Source organism: Aquarana catesbeiana, linkage group LG08 (assembly GCF_042186555.1).
Source record: "Aquarana catesbeiana isolate 2022-GZ linkage group LG08, ASM4218655v1, whole genome shotgun sequence".
Classification (NCBI taxonomy): Eukaryota; Metazoa; Chordata; class Amphibia; order Anura; family Ranidae; genus Aquarana; species Aquarana catesbeiana.
In genome coordinates, this window is record NC_133331.1 from 289,205,684 (window position 1) to 289,226,967 (window position 21,284).

Genomic DNA, 21,284 nt, shown 5'->3' on the forward strand with positions numbered 1-21,284 from the left:
GGCTGAGCCCCACCAGAGGTCAGAGAGTGAGGATGGGAGGAGAACAACCAAGATGAAGCCTGGAATGATCCTGAAGACCACCATCATTGAGTTATTGACTCCTCCCTCATTATCACTTTCTGCACGGTGAGCAGTATAGGTGGAGGAATGTATTTAGTGTTAATGACCCACCTGTGCTGATCTCTGGAGGAGTGTCCTCCTCTATAAATGTCCCCGTCCTCCATAGACTGCTGATCATCCCTCACATATGTCTCTTCTTCTTCACTTCAACTTTAGAATCTCTCAGGTTTTCACTTTGAATACATTTGTAACTATGTAAAGGGTTAACTGGGGTGTTTACCAACCCCCATATTGTTCTTACGTTTGTACCTTAAAAGTCCCCTAGGATATTCTTTATATTTCCCAGCTGTTTGATACATTAGAGATGTGCTCCATCTAATTTAGATAACACCCATGACCGAATACATTGTTTCTATGTGTTTATCAGATGATGGGGGATCTAGGTGGACCCTCCGTACTGCTCTCTCCTTTACAATAAAGTCTCCTCTTACCCGGTGATGTAAGGGGCGGCTGATTGTCCATCATGACGTCCTTGTAGAGATCCTTGTGTCCTTCTAAATACTCCCACTCCTCCATGGAGAAATAGACAGTGACATCCTGACACCTTATAGGAACCTGACACACACAATGATACAGTCACCATCCAGACACATCCCTTGTCTGTTACTGGATAATATCCCAGAATTCCCGGCACCGCTCACCTCTCCTGTCAGAAGCTCCATCATCTTCTTGGTGACTTCTAGAATCTTCTGCATGTTGTGACTCTCAGGTTTTAGGGAGTCACATGGAGGCACTGTGATGGTCATATGATCACCTGACTTCACAAGAGGAAATCTCTGTATTGGAGAACCAATAAGAATATCATGTTAGAATCCCAGAATCCTCCTCACCTCTCCAGTCAGGTCTGTGTTTTATTAATAGAGATAAGAGTGATGTCATGTGACCTCCCAGAATCCTCCTCACCTCTCCAGTCAGGTCTGTGTTTTATTAATAGAGATAAGAGTGAAGTCATGTGACCTCCCAGAATCCTCCTCACCTCTCCGGTCAGCAGGTAGATGATCTCCAGGGTGAGGTTTAGTATCTTCTCAGTCATGTGACTCCAGTCCACCTCCATCCTCATTGGTGGCGTCATTTGATCTATACAGGTCTCCTTGTAGACAGATAACTTTGTAAAATGAAAGTAAGAATTATTTGAATTGGTCACACAATAATTGGATGTATGTGTGTGTGTGTGTGTGAGGGGGGGGGGGGGGTAATAGGAGGGTTGCTTTACAGTTAAGGACTACTACCCCCATGGGAACACATTTGGGTTGGGCTGTTTAATGTTATTACATTTTCAAGGTCCCAGGACGCTCTTAATCTGCTGGATCATAAATTGTCCTTCCCAATTCATCTTCCAGGACAGCTACCCGAGAGATAGGTGGGAGGAGCCCAACAGGAAACACATGATCCACAATAGTTGAAAGGCCATCACACATACAGACCCGCAGTTCCATATGTTTCCTCTGGCCTGAGGACATCCAAAAAGGAATGACAGAATAGAATGGCCATAGAGAAACATGGAAACAAAATGGAACGTCCATAGAGAATAATGGAAAGAAAATGGAATGTCCATAGAGAATAATGGAAAAAAAATGGAATGCCCATAGAGAATAATGGAAACAAAATGGAATGTCCATAGAGAAAAAATGGAACAAAATGGAATGCCCATAGAGAATAATGGAAAGAAAATGGAATGGCCATAGAGAATAATGGAAAGAAAATGGAATGACCATAGAGAATAATGGAAACAAAATGTAATGTCCATAGATAATAATGGAAACAAAATGGAATGCCCATAGAGAATAATGGAACAAAATAGAATGTCCATAGAGAACAATGGAACAAAATGGAATGTCCATAGAGAATAATGGAAAGAAAATGGAATGGCCATAGATAATAATGGAAACAAAATGGAATGCCCATAGAGAATAATGGAACCAAAATGTAATACCCATAGAGAATAATGGAAACAAAATGTAATGTTCATAGATAATAATGGAAACAAAATGGAATGCCCATAGAGAATAATGGAACAAAATAGAATGTCCATAGATAATAATGGAAACAAAATGGAATGTCCATAGAGAATAATGGAAACAAAATGGAATGTCCATAGAGAACAATGGGACAAAATGGAATGCCCATAGAGAATAATGGAACAAAATAGAATGTCCATAGAGAATAATGGAAAGAAAATGGAATGGCCATAGATAATAATGGAAACAAAATGTAATGTTCATAGATAATAATGGAAACAAAATGGAATGCCCATAGAGAATAATGGAACAAAATAGAATGTCCATAGAGAACAATGGAACAAAATGGAATGTCCATAGAGAACAATGGAACAAAATGGAAAGCCCATAGAGAATAATGGAACCAAAATGCAATGGCCATAGAGAATAATGGAACATAATTGAAAGTCCATAGAGAACAATGGAACAAAATGGAATGGCCATAGAGAATAATGGAACAAAATAGAATGGCCATAGAGAATAATGGAACAAAATTGAAAGTCCATAGAGAACAATGGAACAAAATGGAATGTCCATAGAGAACAATGGAACAAAACGGAATGTCCATAGAGAACAATGGAACAAAATGGAATGTCCATAGAGAACAATGGAACAAAATGGAATGTACATAGAGAACAATGGAACAAAATGGAATGTCCATAGAGAACAATGGAACAAAATGGAATGTACATAGAGAACAATGGAATAAAATGGAATGTCCATAGAGAACAATGGAACAAAATGGAAAGCCCATAGAGAATAATGGAACCAAAATGCAATGGCCATAGAGAATAATGGAAAGAAAATATTTCAATTAGTGACAGAACATACCAAATAAATCCTTAGCAGGATCCCCAAATTCAGTGGGGATCTTTAACCGCCTCCCGCCCGCTGTATAGTAAAATGACGGGAGCAGAGGAGAGCTGATCAGCGGCAACAACTCACAGGGGTGAATGTACAGGTAATCAGGGCACTGATCATCAGTGCAGCCCCAACAGTGCCCATCAGTGATGCCATCCTTTACCCATCAGTGACACCAGTCAGTGCCAATGATGCCAACCTGTACCCATTAGTGATGCCAACCTGTACCCAGTGACACCAGTCAGTGCCCAGTGATGCCAACCTGTGCCGATTAGTGATGCCAACCTGTACCCATTAGTGACACCAGTCAGTGCCCAGTGATGCCAACCTGTACCCATCAGTGCCCAGTGACACCAGTCAGTGCCCAGTGATGCCAACCTGTACCCATTAGTGATGCCAACCTGTACCCAGTGACACCAGTCAGTGCCCATCAGTGATGCCAGCCTGTACCCATCAGTGACACTAGTCAGAGCCCAGTGTTTTCAACCTGTACCCATCAGTGCCTATCAGTGATACCAACCTGTACCCATTAGTTATGCTAACCTGTACCCATCAGTGACACCAGTAAGTGCCCAGTGATGCCAACCTGTACCCATCAGTGAAGCCAATTTGTGCCCATCAGTGCTTCCCCCATCAGTGAAGGAGAAAAATTAGTTATTTATTTTTTGTTCATTTTTTTAGCAAAAAATAAAAACCCCACCAGTGATTAAATACCACCAAAAGAAATGTCTATTTGTGAGAGAAAAAAATGCAAAAAATGTCATATGGGTGGAGTGTTACACGGCCGCGTGATTGTCATTCAAAGTGCGACAGCTCTGAAAGCTGAACATTGTCCTGGGCAGGAGGGGGTGACAGTGCCCGGTATGGAAGGGGTTAAACTTTCTATATCTTTCAGGTTTGCCTACAAGAAAGTTGACATACATTATTAAAGGGAAACTGCTCCTGATATATCACAAGTGAATGGTACAGATCCGGGTATATATTACTTCTACACCAGCTAAAAGGTTATCCCAGATCTGTAACCAGTTACTGTCAGCTATCTATCTATGGGGTTTATTTCTTTATATTACCGATCTACCTTATCTACACTAACCTGTGCCGGCACCCTTCGTTCCTCACTACCAGACACAAAGCTCCGGGAGCAACGTACTCAACACACAAACACAGAATGTCATGAAAGAATTACTCGTTTTATTTCCTCTTTTCAGCATTTTAAGTACGATATACAAAGCAGGATATGACCGGACAATGTTTCCATATTTCTCACACTCAGAGTACAACCCCTAAGTGAAAATGTCCAAAATGGGCCCAATTAGACATTTTTCCCTCCCCGGTGTCATGTGACTCGTTAGTGTTACAAGGTCTCAGGTGTGAATGGGGAGCAGGTGTGTTAAATTTGGTGTCATCGCTCTCACTCTCTCATACTGGTCACTGAAAGTTAAATATGGCACCTCATGGCAAAGAACTCTCTGAGGATCTGAAAAAAATAAGAATTGTTGTTCTACATAAAGATGGCCTAGGCTATAAGAAGATTGCCAAGACCCTGAAACTGAGCTGCAGCACGGTGACCAAGACCATACAGCGGTATAACAGGACAGGTTCCACTCAGAACAGGCCTCTCCATGGTCCACCAAAGAAGTTAAGGTCACGTGCTCAGCATCATATCCAGAGGTTGTCTTTGAGAAATAGATGTATGAGTGCTACCAGCATTGCTGCAGAGGTTGTAGGGGTGGGGGGTCAGCCTGTCAGTGCTCAGACCATACGCCACACATTGCATCAAATTGGTCTGCATGGCTGTCATCCCAGAAGGAAGCCTCTTCTAAAGATGGTGCACAAGAAAGTCCACAAACAGTTTACTGAAGACAAGCAGACTAAGGACATGGATTACTGGAACCATGTCCTGTGGTCTGATGAGACCAAGATAAACTTATTGGGTTCAGATGGTGACAAGCGTGTGTGGGGACAACCAGGTGAGGAGGACAAAGACAAGTGTGTCTTGTCTACAGTCAAGCATGGTGGTGGGAGTGTCATGGTCTGGGGCTGCATGAGTGCTGCCGGCACTGGGGATCTACAGATCATTGAGGGAACCATGAATGCCAACATGTACTGTGACATACTGAAGCAGAGCATGATCCCCTCCCTTCAGAGACTGGACCGCAGGGCAGTATTCCAACATGATAATGACCCCAAACACACCTCCAAGACCACCACTGCCTTGCTAAAGAAGCTGAAGGTAAAGGTGATGGACTGGCCAAGCATGGCTCCAGACCTAAACCCTATTGATCATCTGTGGGGTTTCCTCAAATGGAAGGTGGAGGAGCGCAAGGTCTCTAACATCCACCAGCTCTGTGATGTCATCATGGAGGAGGGGAAGAGGACTCCAGTGACAACCTGTGAAGCTCTGGTGACCTCCATGCCCAAGAGGGTTAAGGCAGTGCTGGAAAATAATGGTGGCCACACAAAATATTGACACTTTGGACCCAATTTGGACATTTTCACTTAGGGGTGTACTCACTTTTGTTGCCAGCGGTTTAGACATTAATGGCTGTGTGTTGAGTTATTTTGAGGGGACATCAAATTTACACTGTTATACAAGCTGTACACTCACTACTTTACATTGTAGACAAGTGTCATTTCTTCAGTGTTGTCACATGAAAAGAAAAGGGGTGTATTCGCTGTTGTGAGATACTGTATATATATATATATATATATATTTTTTTTTTTTTGTTTTAGCTGAGACCCTAGAGAATAAAATGTCAGTCGTTGCAATATTTTATGTCACACTGTATTTGCGCAGTGGTCTTTCAAATGCTAATTTTTTTTTTAGAAAAAAATACACTTCACTGAATTAAAAAAAAAAAAAAAAAAACAATAAAATTAGCTCAGTTTTTTATAAAATGTGAATGAGGAAGTTACACTGAGTATATATATTATATATATATATATATATATATATATATATATATATATATATATATATATATATATATATATATATATTATATATTATATATATATATATATTTTTTTTTTTTTTTACACTGTCCCTTTATTTTTTTTTTTTTTTTTTGTTTTGCAAATTTCTTTTTATTAATAATTTTGCATAGTACAAAAACACAAAAAGGTGGAAGGCGTCATAGAAAAGACATGTAAAAATAAAAAAACTCCCACAACACCCCCTCCAGTCCAGTCCAGGTTCACCACCCTGTGGGAAAATCCGCCTTCCCGGATGCAATTCCCCTAAAACAAAAGGGACAAGTATACCAACATCATAGTATAGGTATTAATATGGTTTTATATATTTTACATTTTTTTAATCACTTTTATTGCTGTAATGTAAACATCCCTTATGAATAAAATAAGAAGTGACGGTGTGACATCGCTTCCGGATTACTACACCCGAGACCCAATCAAAGCCGAATCCGGCTGTTCGGGTCTCCGGCCAGTTGGCAGACATGCCGGCTGGTGGCCCAGGGTCTCCTGGTGGGACGGGATAGCCCTGGCCAGGGGCGCAAGGCGGCACTGACACCCCCTATTCAGGCACCCGGCCCCTTTTCAAGCGTCGGGCGCTTGAATTACAGCGGCGGGGGTGTTTTTGAAGCACCTGATTAGAACCATAAGCTCTAATAGGCATCAAAAAAGGTAAACAGCGAGCGCCATGCTTGGCGCTCGCAGATCACCCAGCTGTGTTAGAAAGGGCGATTCGCTTTCCTAAACACTGAACCGCCTCTCCGCCAATCAGGTGCTCAGGTCTGTTACCCGTCACCTGATTGGCTGAAACGACAGGCGCCACTATTGGACGCCTATCAAGAGGAGAAGACAGGAGATGAGGACGGTGACAGAACAACGGCAGGAGACACATAAAGGACCCTGCTTGTCGCTGTCACCCACTGCCCCACCAAGACATGTTAAATGCCGGGCAAACGGCAAGCGGGCGGGGGTCACACTGGCAGCATTTAATGGCACAGTAGCTGCGTTGGATGGGCACAGTGGCTGCGTTGGATGGGCACAGTGGCTGCTTTTGATGGCCATAGTGGCTGCGTTTGATGGCACAGTGGCTGCTTTTGATGGGCACAGTGGCTGCTTTTGATGGGCACAGTGGCTGCGTTTGATGGCCACAGTGGCTGCTTTTGATGGGCACAGTGGCTGCTTTTGATGGGCACAGTGGCTGCTTTTGATGGGCACAGTAGCTGTGTTGGATGGCCACAGTAGCTGCATTGGATGGGCACAGTGGCTGCATTTGATGTTTTTTAAAAAAAAATTCAGTTTGTTTGCGCCCCACCCAAGCCGTCACGCCTATCAGGAGGAGAGGACGGGAGATGAGGACGGTGACAGAACAACGGCAGGAGACACATAAAGGACCCTGCTTGCCGTCGTCACCCGCTACCCCACCAAGACAGGGTAAGTGCCGGGCAAACGGCGAGCGAGCGGGGGTCACACTGGCAACATTTAATGGCACAGTGGCTGCGTTGGATGGGCACAGTGACTGCGTTGGATGGGCACAGTGGCTGCGTTGGATGGCCACAGTGGCTGCATTGGATGGGCACAGTGGCTGCGTTTGATGGGCACAGTGGCTGCATTGGATGGGCACAGTGGCTGCGTTTGATGGGCACAGTGGCTGCGTTTGATGGGCACAGTGGCTGCGTTTGATGGGCACAGTGGCTGCATTGGATGGGCACAGTGGCTGCGTTTGATGGGCACAGTGACTGCGTTTGATGGGCACAGTGGCTGCGTTTGATGGGCACAGTGGCTGCATTGGATGGGCACAGTGGCTGCGTTTGATGGGCACAGTGACTGCGTTTGATGGGCACAGTGGCTGCGTTTGATGGGCACAGTGGCTGCGTTTGATGGGGCACAGTGGCTGCGTTTGATGGGCACAGTGGCTGCGTTGGATGGGCACAGTGACTGCGTTTGATGGGCACAGTGGCTGCGTTTGATGGGCACAGTGGCTGCGTTTGATGGGGCACAGTGGCTGCGTTTGATGGGCACAGTGGCTGCGTTTGATGGGCACAGTGGCTGCGTTTGATGGGCACAGTGACTGCGTTTGATGGGCACAGTGGCTGCGTTTGATGGGCACAGTGGCTGCGTTTGATGGGCACAGTGGCTGCATTGGATGGGCACAGTGGCTGCGTTTGATGGGCACAGTGGCTGCGTTTGATGGGCACAGTGGCTGCGTTTGATGGGCACAGTGGCTGCGTTTGATGGGCACAGTGGCTGCATTGGATGGGCACAGTGGCTGCGTTTGATGGGCACAGTGACTGCGTTTGATGGGCACAGTGGCTGCGTTTGATGGGCACAGTGGCTGCGTTTGATGGGGCACAGTGGCTGCGTTTGATGGGCACAGTGGCTGCGTTGGATGGGCACAGTGACTGCGTTTGATGGGCACAGTGGCTGCGTTTGATGGGCACAGTGGCTGCGTTTGATGGGGCACAGTGGCTGCGTTTGATGGGCACAGTGGCTGCGTTTGATGGGCACAGTGGCTGCGTTTGATGGGCACAGTGACTGCGTTTGATGGGCACAGTGGCTGCGTTTGATGGGCACAGTGGCTGCTTTTGATGGCCACAGTGGCTGCGTTTGATGGCCACAGTGGCTGCGTTTGATGGCCACAGTGGCTGCGTTTGATGGGCACAGTGGCTGCGTTGGATGGGCACAGTGGCTGCGTTGGATGGGCACAGTGGCTGCGTTGGATGGGCACAGTGGCTGCGTTGGATGGGCACAGTGGCTGCGTTGGATGGGCACAGTGGCTGCGTTGCCACTGTCAAAGGTTGAGAAAGGAATGATTGACAGTTCCGAAACGTGTCCCTCATTGATGACGTCACATCCCCTCTCTGGCTCTTCGTTTGCGGTTCAGGCTGGTCACACAGCCGCCCTGCGGATGATATCACTTCCGGGTTCGCAGCCCTCACACGCTGACGACGCCGGCTTCACAGCGGCTCCCTGGGCTCTACACCGCTGCTGACAGTGACCACATCCACCCTCCCGCAGGCTTCCTCTGGTCGTGACCCTGCAGCCTCACCCACGATGTGCCTGTATACTACTCCTATTTTGTAAGTGTTTTTAACCCAGTTGGGGTATTAAAAATGTTTATCTTCTGCACTTAGAGGCGCCTTTGTTTGTTTTTGTGTCATTTTAGACCCTGCTTCAGTCTTTTAAAGTTGCAGCCCATTTGCCGAAGATTACCATCCTCTTATCCTCATCACTCTCACCAACCAACATTTTCCTGCATATTTTGGACTGCCGATCCCCAATAGAGACATTATTTGGACTACGTTAGTCCTGTGCGCCCTATACAACTTTCCTTTTTTTTCCCGTTGGATGGCCACAGTGGCTGCGTTGGATGGGCACAGTGGCTGCGTTGGATGGGCACAGTGGCTGCGTTGGATGGGCACAGTGGCTGCGTTGGATGGGCACAGTGGCTGCGTTGGATGGGCACAGTGGCTGCGTTGGATGGGCACAGTGGCTGCGTTGGATGGGCACAGTGGCTGCGTTGGATGGGCACAGTGGCTGCGTTGGATGGGCACAGTGGCTGCGTTGGATGGGCACAGTGGCTGCGTTGGATGGGCACAGTGGCTGCGTTGGATGGGCACAGTGGCTGCGTTGGATGGGCACAGTTGGTTGGGTTGGATGGGCACAGTGGCTGCGTTGGATGGGCACAGTGGCTGCGTTGGATGGGCACAGTGGTGGCTGCGTTGGATGGGCACAGTGGCTGCGTTGGATGGGCACAGTGGCTGCGTTGGATGGGCACAGTGGCTGCGTTGGATGGGCACAGTGGCTGCGTTGGATGGGCACAGTGGCTGCGTTGGATGGGCACAGTGGCTGCGTTGGATGGGCACAGTGGCTGCATTTGATAGTTTTTTTTTTTCAAATTTTTTTCAGTTTGTTTGCGCCCCCCAAAAATTGAGCACCAGCCGCCACTGCAATAGAGAATATCCACCTATAGTTTACCACCAATAGGGGACAGACCTACTGACATGGGGTGTGGTCTATGTACCACAAACATATTCATCCAATCATAAAATTACACTTGTCAAAGCAAAGACTTATTAGTACATAAGGTGTGAATTACACTGCAGTGAACATGTTTATAATATTAAGAAGTATTGCATAGTTAACGTTAGTTCCTCTTTTTGCACAATCCTTTCTGGCCAGTTACATTTCTTAAGCGTTAGTTCCTCTTTTTCTACAGAAGCATTCTAGGCATATTGCCAGGTTATTTCTTAGCATTGTAAGTTCCTCTTTTTCTATAGAACATTCTTTCCACATACACTATATTACCAAAAGTATTGGGACACCTGCCTTTACACACACATGAACTTTAATGGCATCCCAGTCTTATGGCGCGTACACACGGTCGGACTTTCCGAGGGCAAATGTGCGACCGGACCTTGTTGTCGGAAATTCCGACCGCGTGTAGGCTCCATCGGAATTTCCGTCACACAAAATTTGAGATCTGGTTCTCAAATTTTCCGACAACAAAATCCGTTCTCGTAAATTCCGATCGTGTGTAGACAATTTCCGACGCACAAAGTTCCACGCATGCTCGGAATCAAGCAGAAGAGCAGCACTGGCTATTGAACTTAATTTTTCTCGGCTCGTCGTACGCGTTGTACGTCACCGCGTTCCTGACGTTCGGAATTTCCGACCGATTTTGTGCGACCGTGTGTATGCAAGAGAAGTTTGAGCCAGTTTTGTTGTCGGAATGTCCGATCGCGTGTACGCAGCATTAGTCTGCAGGGTTCATTATTGAGTTGGCCCCACCTCCTTTGCAGCTATAAATTCTTCAACTCTTCTGGGAAGGCCGTCCACAAGGTTTAGGAGGTTGTCTATGGGAATGTTTGACCATTCTTCCAGAAGCCCATTTGTGAGGTCAGGGACTGGTGTGTACGAGAAGGCTCCAATTCATCCCAGAGGTATTCTATCGCATTGAGGTCAGGACTCTGTGCAGGCCAATTAAGTTTTTTCACCTCAACTTGCTCATCCATGTCTCTATGGACCTTGCTTTGTACACTGGTGAACAGTCATACAGGAACAGGAAGGGGCCATCTCCAAACTGTTCCCACAAAGTTAGGAGCATGAAATTGTCCAAAATGTCTTGGTATGCTGACGCTTTAAGAGTTCCCTTCACTGGAACTAAGGGGTCAAACCCAACCCTTGAAAAGCGACCCCCCACACCATAATCCCCCCTCCACCAAATGATTTGGACCAGTGCACAAAGCAAGGTCCATAAAGACATGGATGAGCGAGTTTGGGGTGGAGGAACATGACTGGCCTGCACAGAGTCCTGACCTCAACCCAATGGAACACTTTTAGGATGAATTAGAGCCGAGGCTTTCTCATCCAACATCAGTGCCTGACCTCACACATGCGCTTCTGGAGGAATGGTCAAACATTCCCATAGACACCCTCCTAAACCTTGTGGACGGCCTTCCCAGAAGAGTTGAAGCTGTTATAGCTGCAAAGGGTGGGCCAACTCAATATTTAACCCTACGGACTAAGACTGGGATGCCATTAAAGTTCATGTGCGTGTAAAGGCAGGCGTCCCAATACTTTTGGTAATATAGTGTATGTGGCAACAATGTTCTATAGAAAAAGAGGAACTTACAATGCTAAGAAATAACCTGGCAATACGCCCCAGAATGCTTCAGTAGAAAAAGAGGAACCAACGCTTAAGACTGGGATGCCATTAATGTTCATATAAAAGGTGGGTGTCCCAATACTTTTGATAATATAGTGTATATCAAACAAGCTAAAATCAATGTTAAGGGGGCACTCCGAAATAAGTCACAGCAAAGGACAAGCTGAAGCCAATGTTAAGAGGGGCGGGGCGGGGCGGGGCGGGGCGGGGCGGGGCGGGGCGGGAGGGGCGCGCATCCTTGCAACCTCCCCTTTTGTCATTATAAATCCTGTCCCCAATATGTATCACCCTGTATTGCTTTCCTATTAATGCATTGGCCTATCCTTATAATCATATACAGTGCCTTGAAAAAGTATTCATACCCCTTGACATTTTCCACATTTTGTCATGTTACAACCAAAAACCGTAAATGTATTTTATTGGGATTTTATGTGATGGACCAACACAAAGTGTCACATAATTGTGAAGTGGAAGGAAAATGATAAATGGTTTTTAACATTTTTTTACAAATAACTATGTGAAAAGTGTGGGGGGGGGGGCATTTGTATTCAGCCCCCTTTACTCTGATACCCCTAACTAAATTCTAATGGAACCAATTGCCTTCAGAAGTCACCTAATTAGTAAATAGAGTCCAATGATGGTCATCTAGGGGGCAGGGGCCTCTCGGGTCAGCTTTCTCCTGGCAGGTGCATGGGTGCCTGTTGGGGGGGGGGGGGGTGAAACCGAGTTCGGAAAGACCTCCTCTCTCCAGTTTTTTATTTTTATTGTGTGCAGACAAACACTTCAGGGGGGGATGGGTGCCTGTTCTCTCAGTTATGAGGGTCAGAGGTCACTGTGCACCCACATTCTCATCAAGTCCAGGGTGGGCTGCATGGAGAAGCTGCCGGCTGGATACACCCCTCATGGGTCCATCATGGTGGCCGAGAGGAAGCCAGCATCATTTCTGGTACTTGAGTGAGACGTCACTTCCGGCGCTCGCGGATGATGTCCGATGATGGCAGATCCACACAGCCGCAGGGGAGCCGGAGAACACACAAACACAGCAGCAGGGGAGCCGGAGAACACACAAACACAGCAGCAGGGGAGCCGGAGAACACAAACACAGCAGCAGGGGAGCCGGAGAACACAAACACAGCAGCAGGGGAGCAGGAGAACACAAACACAGCAGCAGAGGAGCCGGAGAGCACACAAACACAGCCGCAAGGGAGCTGGAGAACACACACACAGCAGCAGGGGAGCCGGAGAACACACACAGCCGCAGGGGAGCCGGAGAACACACACAGCCGCAGGGGAGCCGGAGAACACACACAGCCACAGGGGAGCCAGAGAACACACAAATACAGCAGCAGGGGAGCCGGAGAACACAAACACAGCAGCAGGGGAGCCGGAGAACACAAACACAGCAGCAGGGGAGCCGGAGAACACAAACACAGCAGCAGGGGAGCCGGAGAACACAAACACAGCAGCAGGGGAGCAGGAGAACACAAACACAGCAGCAGGGGAGCAGGAGAACACAAACACAGCAGCAGAGGAGCCGGAGAGCACACAAACACAGCCGCAAGGGAGCTGGAGAACACACACACAGCAGCAGGGGAGCCGGAGAACACACACAGCCGCAGGGGAGCCGGAGAACACACACAGCCGCAGGGGAGCCGGAGAACACACACAGCCACAGGGGAGCCAGAGAACACACAAATACAGCAGCAGGGGAGCCGGAGAACACAAACACAGCAGCAGGGGAGCCGGAGAACACAAACACAGCAGCAGGGGAGCCGGAGAACACACACACAGCTGCAGAGGAGCCGGAGAACACAAACACAGCAGCAGAGGAGCCGGAGAGCACACAAACACAGCCGCAAGGGAGCTGGAGAACACACACAGCCGCAGGGGAGCCCGGAGAACACACGAACACAGCTACAGGGGAGCCGGAGCACACACACAGCAGCAGGGGTGCCGCAGAACACACACACAGCAGCAGGGGAGCCAGAGAACACACACAGCAGCAGGGGAGCCAGAGAACACACACAGCAGCAGGGGAGCCGGAGAACACACACTCAGCTGCTGGGGAGTCAGAGGACACACACAGCAGCAGGGGAGCCAGAGAACACACACAGCCGCAGGGGAGCTGGAGAACACACACAGCCACAGGGGAGCCAGAGAACACACACAGCCGCAGGGGAGCCGGAGAACAAACACACACAGCCGCAGGGGAGCCGGAGAACACACACACACACCGCATCAGGGGAGCCGGACTACACACATACACAGCCATAGGGGAGCCGGAGAACACACAAACACACAGCATCAGGGGAGCTCGAGAACACACACAGCCGCAGGGGATCTGGAGAACACACACAGCTGCAGGGGAGCCGGAGAACACACACACAGCTGCAGGGGAGCCGGAGAACACACACACAGCAGCAGGGGAGCTGGAGAACACACACACAGCAGCAGGGAAGCTGGAGAACACACACACAGCAGCAGGGGAGCCAGAGAACACACACACAGCAGCAGGGGAGCTGGAGAACACACACACAGCAGCAGGGAAGCTGGAGAACACACACACAGCCACAGGGGAGACAGAGAACACAAACACAGCAGCAGGGGAGCCATAGAACACAAACACAGCAGCAGGGGAGCCGGAGAACACACACAGCCGCAGAACACACACACATCCATCCCACCATCCTTTTGCCACTGATCCCATCCATCCCACCGCCACTGATCCCATCCATCCCTCTGCCCCCGATTCCATCCATCCCTCTGCCACTGATCTTATCCATCCCTCTGCACCTGATCCCATCACCACTGATCCCATCCATCCCAACATCCCTCTGCCCCTGATCCCATCCCTCCCACCACCATCCCTCTGCCACTAATTCCATCCATCCCACTGCTCTTGATCCCATCCATCCCTCTGCCACTGATCCCATCTATCCCACCATTCATCTCTCTGCCTGATCCCACTCCCCACACCACCACCACCATCTCTCTGTCACTATCACATCACTTATATTTTGTACATGTAGGACAGGAATGCATTTCAGATCTTTGTTAAAACAATCTACTGAGCAACCCAGAGAGAGTCAGTCTAGTCCACATTTTCACAGCTCTTACGGCAAAGAAGTCTTTCTGTTTTTCCTCTAGATGTGAAGAATGCCCCTTTCTTCTCTGTAATGAACAGAAAGTGAATAACTTGTAGCCCTCTTCTGGGATGGTTATGAGAATTACCCTCCTCAAACAGGATATTGCGCTAAGAGCAAATAATAAAAAGAAAAATGGAGTTCTTCTGACTGCTTGAATTTTTGGATAAAAACCATGCACATTAATCGTGATGCATTGTGATATCGAATCAAAGACAGGATAATCGAATCGAATCATAAGACCAGTGAAGATGCCTACCCCTAGTCATCATGATGTCCAGGAAGGGGAACCTCCTCATTTGTTTTGCCAGCTAATCAGGATAATTGCCAGATCTCTGACTGCAAGGCTCCCCACTACCCACTAAGGGGCCCTCAAAGTCCACCATCTATCCATTACTCCTCACAGACCCCTCAGCTCCTCTGCTTCCCTCAGAACTCTCAGTATTTTCCTCCCTCTGACACCAATGATGGGACATATTCTTCATGGCAGGCCGGGGAATGTTTTCTTCCTCCTGACCAGCAATGCTCCATACTCCTGACCCCTGCAATTCATCATTTTGTTGGCTGAATAGTGTAATAATTGCCCATTGGCTGACTATGTAGTGTAATAATTGCCCTCTGTAGGTCATGTATGGTCAGGATTATCATTGTCTTGTCTATTTATTGTCAGTGCTGTTTGTTTAGAGAAACATATTACTAGAATTTATCTCCAAAATGAAGGAAATGTTTCAGAATTATAAGTGGGGAAATGTTCAGACCCTGCCGGGGTTAATCTAGGTTTCCACACTATATATGTGAGTATCATCATCTGCTGGAGATAAAAGACGTCAAAGTGATTATGGAGGGAGAGGACGGAACATAACGGGGGGGGTTACTGGATGTAAATAGCAAATAGGATCTTATTACCTCCTCTGCTGCCACTTTCAGTGATGTCTCCTCTCTACTTCCTCCTGACTTAACGCTCACCGGGAACTTCCTATTTATACCTGACATCACTTCCTGTCTTCCAGAGAGACTTCCTGTCTGGGTAGAAGTGAGATCAGCATCTTGTGGAGATCAGAGAAACTGCAACCCCCGAGAAACGTCTCGTAGTGTGAACACGGCCTTGTGCTGTTTGTGTATGTACTGTATATCCTTATAGATGGGGTCATCTCCACTCCCACCAAGGGGGGTAGACATATTTTTCTGCCTAGTCCAGCCTTTCTCAGCCAGGGTTCCTCCAAAAGGTTTCTAGGGGTTCCCTGAGCAATTAACGATTTCTGTTTCTTAGTAACAACTGACAGCTAGGGGTGAACTGGCAGCTCAGTCTGAATCTAGTTTTGGACCGAAGTATGGTTGTTTCGGATGACAGCCAGAACATTAGCCTGTTGGCCTGCTACAGTAGAAGCGGTATTCCGACTGCTTCTGTATATGCCAGCATGCCGCTATCACTGGTTCCTAAGGAAGTAGCCTCGGTGTCTCTAGGAACCATTGATGCCACGAGGAATTAGGGCATGTGGCCCGGTATGGTTCGGGGGGGGGCTTGTATGCTTTTCCATCTTCATGTTTGGATCAAGGGTCTGGAATAGACATTGGTGGTCCTTGCCCAGTGGAAGGGACACATCATCACTCTTAGTCTGAGTGTTGAAATGACCTTTGGCAGAATGAATGTTCTGTTGTGATTTAGAATTGTGCATTTCGTTCGCCTGGTCTCCACCATAGCTACAAGTGAGAGTATTCCCTTGTGGGGTACTCATGGAGTAGAGTGTAGGAGAAGGTAAGCGTGTCTGGAGGAAGTATGTGTTAACCCAGGTGTAGACCATCCTGCAACAAATCCTAGTAGCGAAAATGTGGAAGGAAGCACCTGAGTACCTTATAAGGACTCTAGGCTGAAGTAGCATTAAAGTGTGTGACCTTGTGTTGTGTGTGTTTGTGTGATGTAACACCTGACCATCCACTTGAGACAGAGCTCTGAGTGGTTGAATTTTAGCACCAAATTTGAAAAGGGAATACATTCCAAGGACATCTCCATTTACACAGCAATGGACAGAGGTACAGGGTGACCCTGTCTTACCTGTCCATGATGTTGGACTGTATAGAAAGTCCAAGCTTCCTCTGTCACGGTGGGCAAACCCCTGAAGGGGTCTTCAGGGACCAGGTTACATAGTGATGGACCACCACCTGAGACATGAAAGTGGGAGCTATTCCTGCGCTACCAAATTGGAAAAAAAAAGAAGTGAAACAACCGAACAAAATTCAAACAAAATTCGGAGACTGCATGGAACATATGCAACTGGACAGCTGCATGCACCAAGACAAGGGCCCAGACAGAAGCCCGAAACAAATGAACCAAGAAAAAGGGGGGGGGGGGTGCTGCGCTAACCAGAGAGTCTCTAAAATGGTTAAATACTAATGGCTTAGTGATGTGGAACAAGAGGCATCAGCGAAATAGAATAAATATTCGTGTAGAAATCGCATAAAACTAGAGTGTTAAAAACGCATGAGTTGGTGTAATAACTAAAAATCTTGTGCAATAAAAAAGAGTGATTTAAATGTATGTTGGTCCAAAGGAGTGATAAACATAGATGTGAACAATAAAATTATGTCTAAAATCATCCGATCAAATAAATAAGTATTATCAACCAAATATGTCAAAGTGCTGGTGCTCTAGTGCCTTGATTACAATAATGCAGACTGATAAATATCATATCATAAAGTGCATGAATGAATAAATAATAATGAAATAATAAAAAAGTAAATCAGATGAGGAAAAAAAAAGAAATAATCGCCAAATCCTGGTGCGGTGTGGATGATCGAATAAATAAATAAATATAATGATCCAATCCGATTGCTAGTGTCCAAAGTTAATATAGTGTCCAAAGATAATATCCTATTGGTGAAACCAACAAATACGTGCAAAGCAAAAACAAATCTCATCAATGGTGCACAAAAAAAGTACTCAAACACAGCAATGGATGACAGTGAGGTGATGGTATGCATCCCCTGAAGAAGTCACGTGATCGGTGACGTCACGCGTAGGGACGGAATAGGCTTGTTTTCTCTGCTGTAAGCATTACGAGCTCGCTGCTCGTAGGATAAAGGCTGTGATAACAAACTGCTTAATGTGAGTACTCTGTCTATATGTGTACATAAATAAAGTGACCCCTATGAAAACATACTTCACTATTTGGGTACCTTGTCCTATATTTTATATACATCTGAGATGTGGAGGAGGAGCTAGGAGCCGCACTGTCCCAGGACCCCAGCTAGGACCATAGCCATACACACCCAGCTACTGATAGGATCCCGCAGAGTCGGCAAGCGTGGACACAAAGACGCAGTAGAGACCCAGGATCCTATGATTAAACAACTTATATGCGGTTGACCTAGCACCGCTAGGTAAGGGGCCATTACCTACACTAGCGCATGCCGCACGAAGAGGACACAGAGTGTTTTTTTGCATACCATCACCTCACTGTCATCCATTGCTGTGTTTGAGTACTTTTTTTGTGCACCATTGATGAGATTTGTTTTTGCTTTGCACGTATTTGTTGGTTTCACCAATAGGATATTATCTTTGGACACTATATTAACTTTGGACACTAGCAATCGGATTGGATCATTATATTTATTTATTTATTCGATCATCCACACCGCACCAGGATTTGGCGATTATTTCTTTTTTTTTCCTCATCTGATTTACTTTTTTATTATTTCATTATTATTTATTCATTCATGCACTTTATGATATGATATTTATCAGTCTGCATTATTGTAATCAAGGCACTAGAGCACCAGCACTGACATATTTGGTTGATAATACTTATTTATTTGATCGGATGATTTTAGACATAATTTTATTGTTCACATCTATGTTTATCACTCCTTTGGACCAACATACATTTAAATCACTCTTTTTTATTTCACAAGATTTTTAGTTATTACACCAACTCATGCGTTTTTAACACTCTAGTTTTATGCGATTTCTACACGAATATTTATTCTATTTCACTGATGCCTCTTGTTCCACATCACTAAGCCATTAGTATTTAACCATTTTAGAGACTCTCTGGTTAGCGCAGCACCTGAGACATGTATAGCACCCTGTGGCTAACTCAATGAGTTGCATCAAGTGCCAATGTGAGCGCTCCGAAACATCATCTCAGGCCATCTTCACAGAGTAGGGTCTGTAAACGACTCCCAAGGTTTTACTGAGGTTGCTCTGATCCAGATACACTGCTTCTGTATAGGTGTTAGAGCAGTATAATATCTTCATCATACAGTATAGGACACAGGCAACATATTCCTATACCATGGGTTATAGGAAAGCACCTTCAGGTGATTGAACAATGGCAAGCTTTTGAGGACACCCCAGCTTGGGGCTCCACCCCTATAATCCTCGCCCACTCAGTGAGTTCTCAGTTGATGGACCTCTTCTCCTTCGCAGAGAAATCAGCTTCACTAGTTTCTTTTTTTTTTTTTTTATTCTTCAATGAACATCTCACCATCCTCTAACACAGTGTTTCTCAACTCCAGTCCTCAAGGCGCACCAGCAGGTCATGTTTTCAGGCTTTCCATTATTATGCACAGATGATTTGATCAGGTTCCACAGTTGTTTCATCTCAGGGAAATCCTGAAAACATGACCTGTTGGGGTGCCTTGAGGACTGGAGTTGAAAAACACTGTGTTAGAGGATGGTGAGATGTTCATTGAAGAATGAAAAAAAAAAAAGAAGAAACGAGTGAAGCTTATTTCTCTGCGAAGGAGAAGAGGTCCATCAACTGAGAACTCACTGAGTGGTCGAGGGTTAGAGGAGAGGAGCCCCAAGCTGGGGTGTCCCCAAAAGCTTGCCATTGTTTAATCACCTGAAGGTCCTTTCCTATAACCCATTGTGTAGGAATGTTGCTTGTGTCCTATACTGTACGATGAAGATAATAAAGTTACTCCCAAGCAACTAACCCCCCCAACACACACATTTTTGAGCACCCGCGTACACGAACATAGGAACATTCACCACTTGTCGCATAATCGCGTACATGTACGTGATCGTGTTCAAGTGATTATGCTGGAGTAATGGCTGCAGCTGTAGGCCATAACCCCAGTATTGTTTTTTTGACTGGCGATTCTCTTTCATCTAAAAGCAATCCTAGTGCCTAATTAGTCACTGGATTGCTTTTACAGGCGGCGGGAGGGGATGTCTCCTCCCACCACCCACCGGTGCCTCTCCGGTGCGATAGGGAAGCCAGGCATCTGACCCAGCATGGCGATCGGGTTTTCACAGAGCTGGCCAAGGACCGGAAGGTCTCCAGCCATCTCTATGGTATAGGAAGCTGGTAGTGACATTATGATGTCACTTCCGTTTTTTTTTGCTTTAAACGCAAGAGATTCATTTTTTTTTTTCGATCTCATGCATTTCTAGTGTAGAGGAGAGATGTGGGGTCTTATAGACCCCAGATGTCCCCATAAAGAGGACCTGTCATCCTTATTTCTATCACAAGGGATGTTTTTATTTCTTGCGATAAGAATGAAAGTGATAAAAAAAATATAATAATAATAATAATAATTAAATGAACAGTGTAAAAAAAAAAAAAAAAAAAAAAAAGATAAAATTGGCAATCTTTTTTTTTTCTTTAAAGTGTTCCTGCCCCCCCCCCCCCCCCATGCTCGCGCGCAGAAGCGATCACATACGTAACTCGCCGCACACGCACATGTGAGGAATCGCTGCAAGCGTCAGGGCAAGAGCAATAATTCTAGCACTAGACCTCCTCTGTAACTTTAAACTGATAACCTGTCAACCGCCTATAGAGATTTTTTTTTTTTTTTTTAAATCAAATAATTTTTATTAAATTTTTCATTATACAACAACAAAGAAAGACTCACAAACAAGCAATACATCTCCCACGAATTCCCACAACCAAAACAAAAAATAAAATAAAAAATCATTTCCATATTTACTCTCACCAGTTTACATTTCCAACTTTACTCAAAACCCTCCTTCACAATATTGCACCTTATTAATACTTTTATTATATATATATATACACAGTATGTGTATTTTTTTTTTACCCCCCTCAAAAAAATAAAATGGCGATTTTTAAGCATCGTAGTTTGCCGCTATTCCTCGAGTGTGAGCAATCTTAAAGCATGACATGTTAGGTATCCAGTTTCTCGGTGTAACAACATCTTTTTTATATGTTACCAGAAAATTGGATTAAATATTGTGTTTTTTTTTGCAATAAAATTAATTAAATGTATTTAAAAAAAAATTGCTGTGCAAATACCGTGTGACATAAAAAATTGCAACGACCACCATTTTATTCTCCAGAGTCTCTGCTAAAATATATATATATATATATATATATATACACACACACACACACAACAACCAATATATAATGTTTAGGTAATTTTTGTAATTTTCCAGCTAAAGAAATGCTGATTTTTTTTTTTACTTGTAAACAAAAAGTGTCAGAATAGGCCTGGCCTTCAAATCACAGGCGCCTACATAAGAAAACACTGATAGCGTTACACACGTTACATAATCGCCAT

The 21,284-nt window shown here is 45.8% G+C and overlaps 1 protein-coding gene across 1 annotated transcript in view; it reads right to left on the minus strand.

Annotated features, from left to right (window-relative positions):
* Nucleotides 1-21,284, minus strand: part of LOC141106786 (uncharacterized) — a 157,842-nt gene that overhangs the window by 92,066 nt on the left and 44,492 nt on the right. Inside the window, exons 22-26 of the mRNA XM_073597714.1 lie at nt 18,024-18,091; nt 15,663-15,732; nt 1,097-1,225; nt 762-896; nt 552-675 (exon numbers count right to left, since the gene is read on the minus strand). Of these exons, the coding sequence (XP_073453815.1) occupies nt 552-675; nt 762-896; nt 1,097-1,225; nt 15,663-15,732; nt 18,024-18,091 (526 nt within the window). The remainder of the gene's footprint in view (nt 1-551; nt 676-761; nt 897-1,096; nt 1,226-15,662; nt 15,733-18,023; nt 18,092-21,284) is intronic.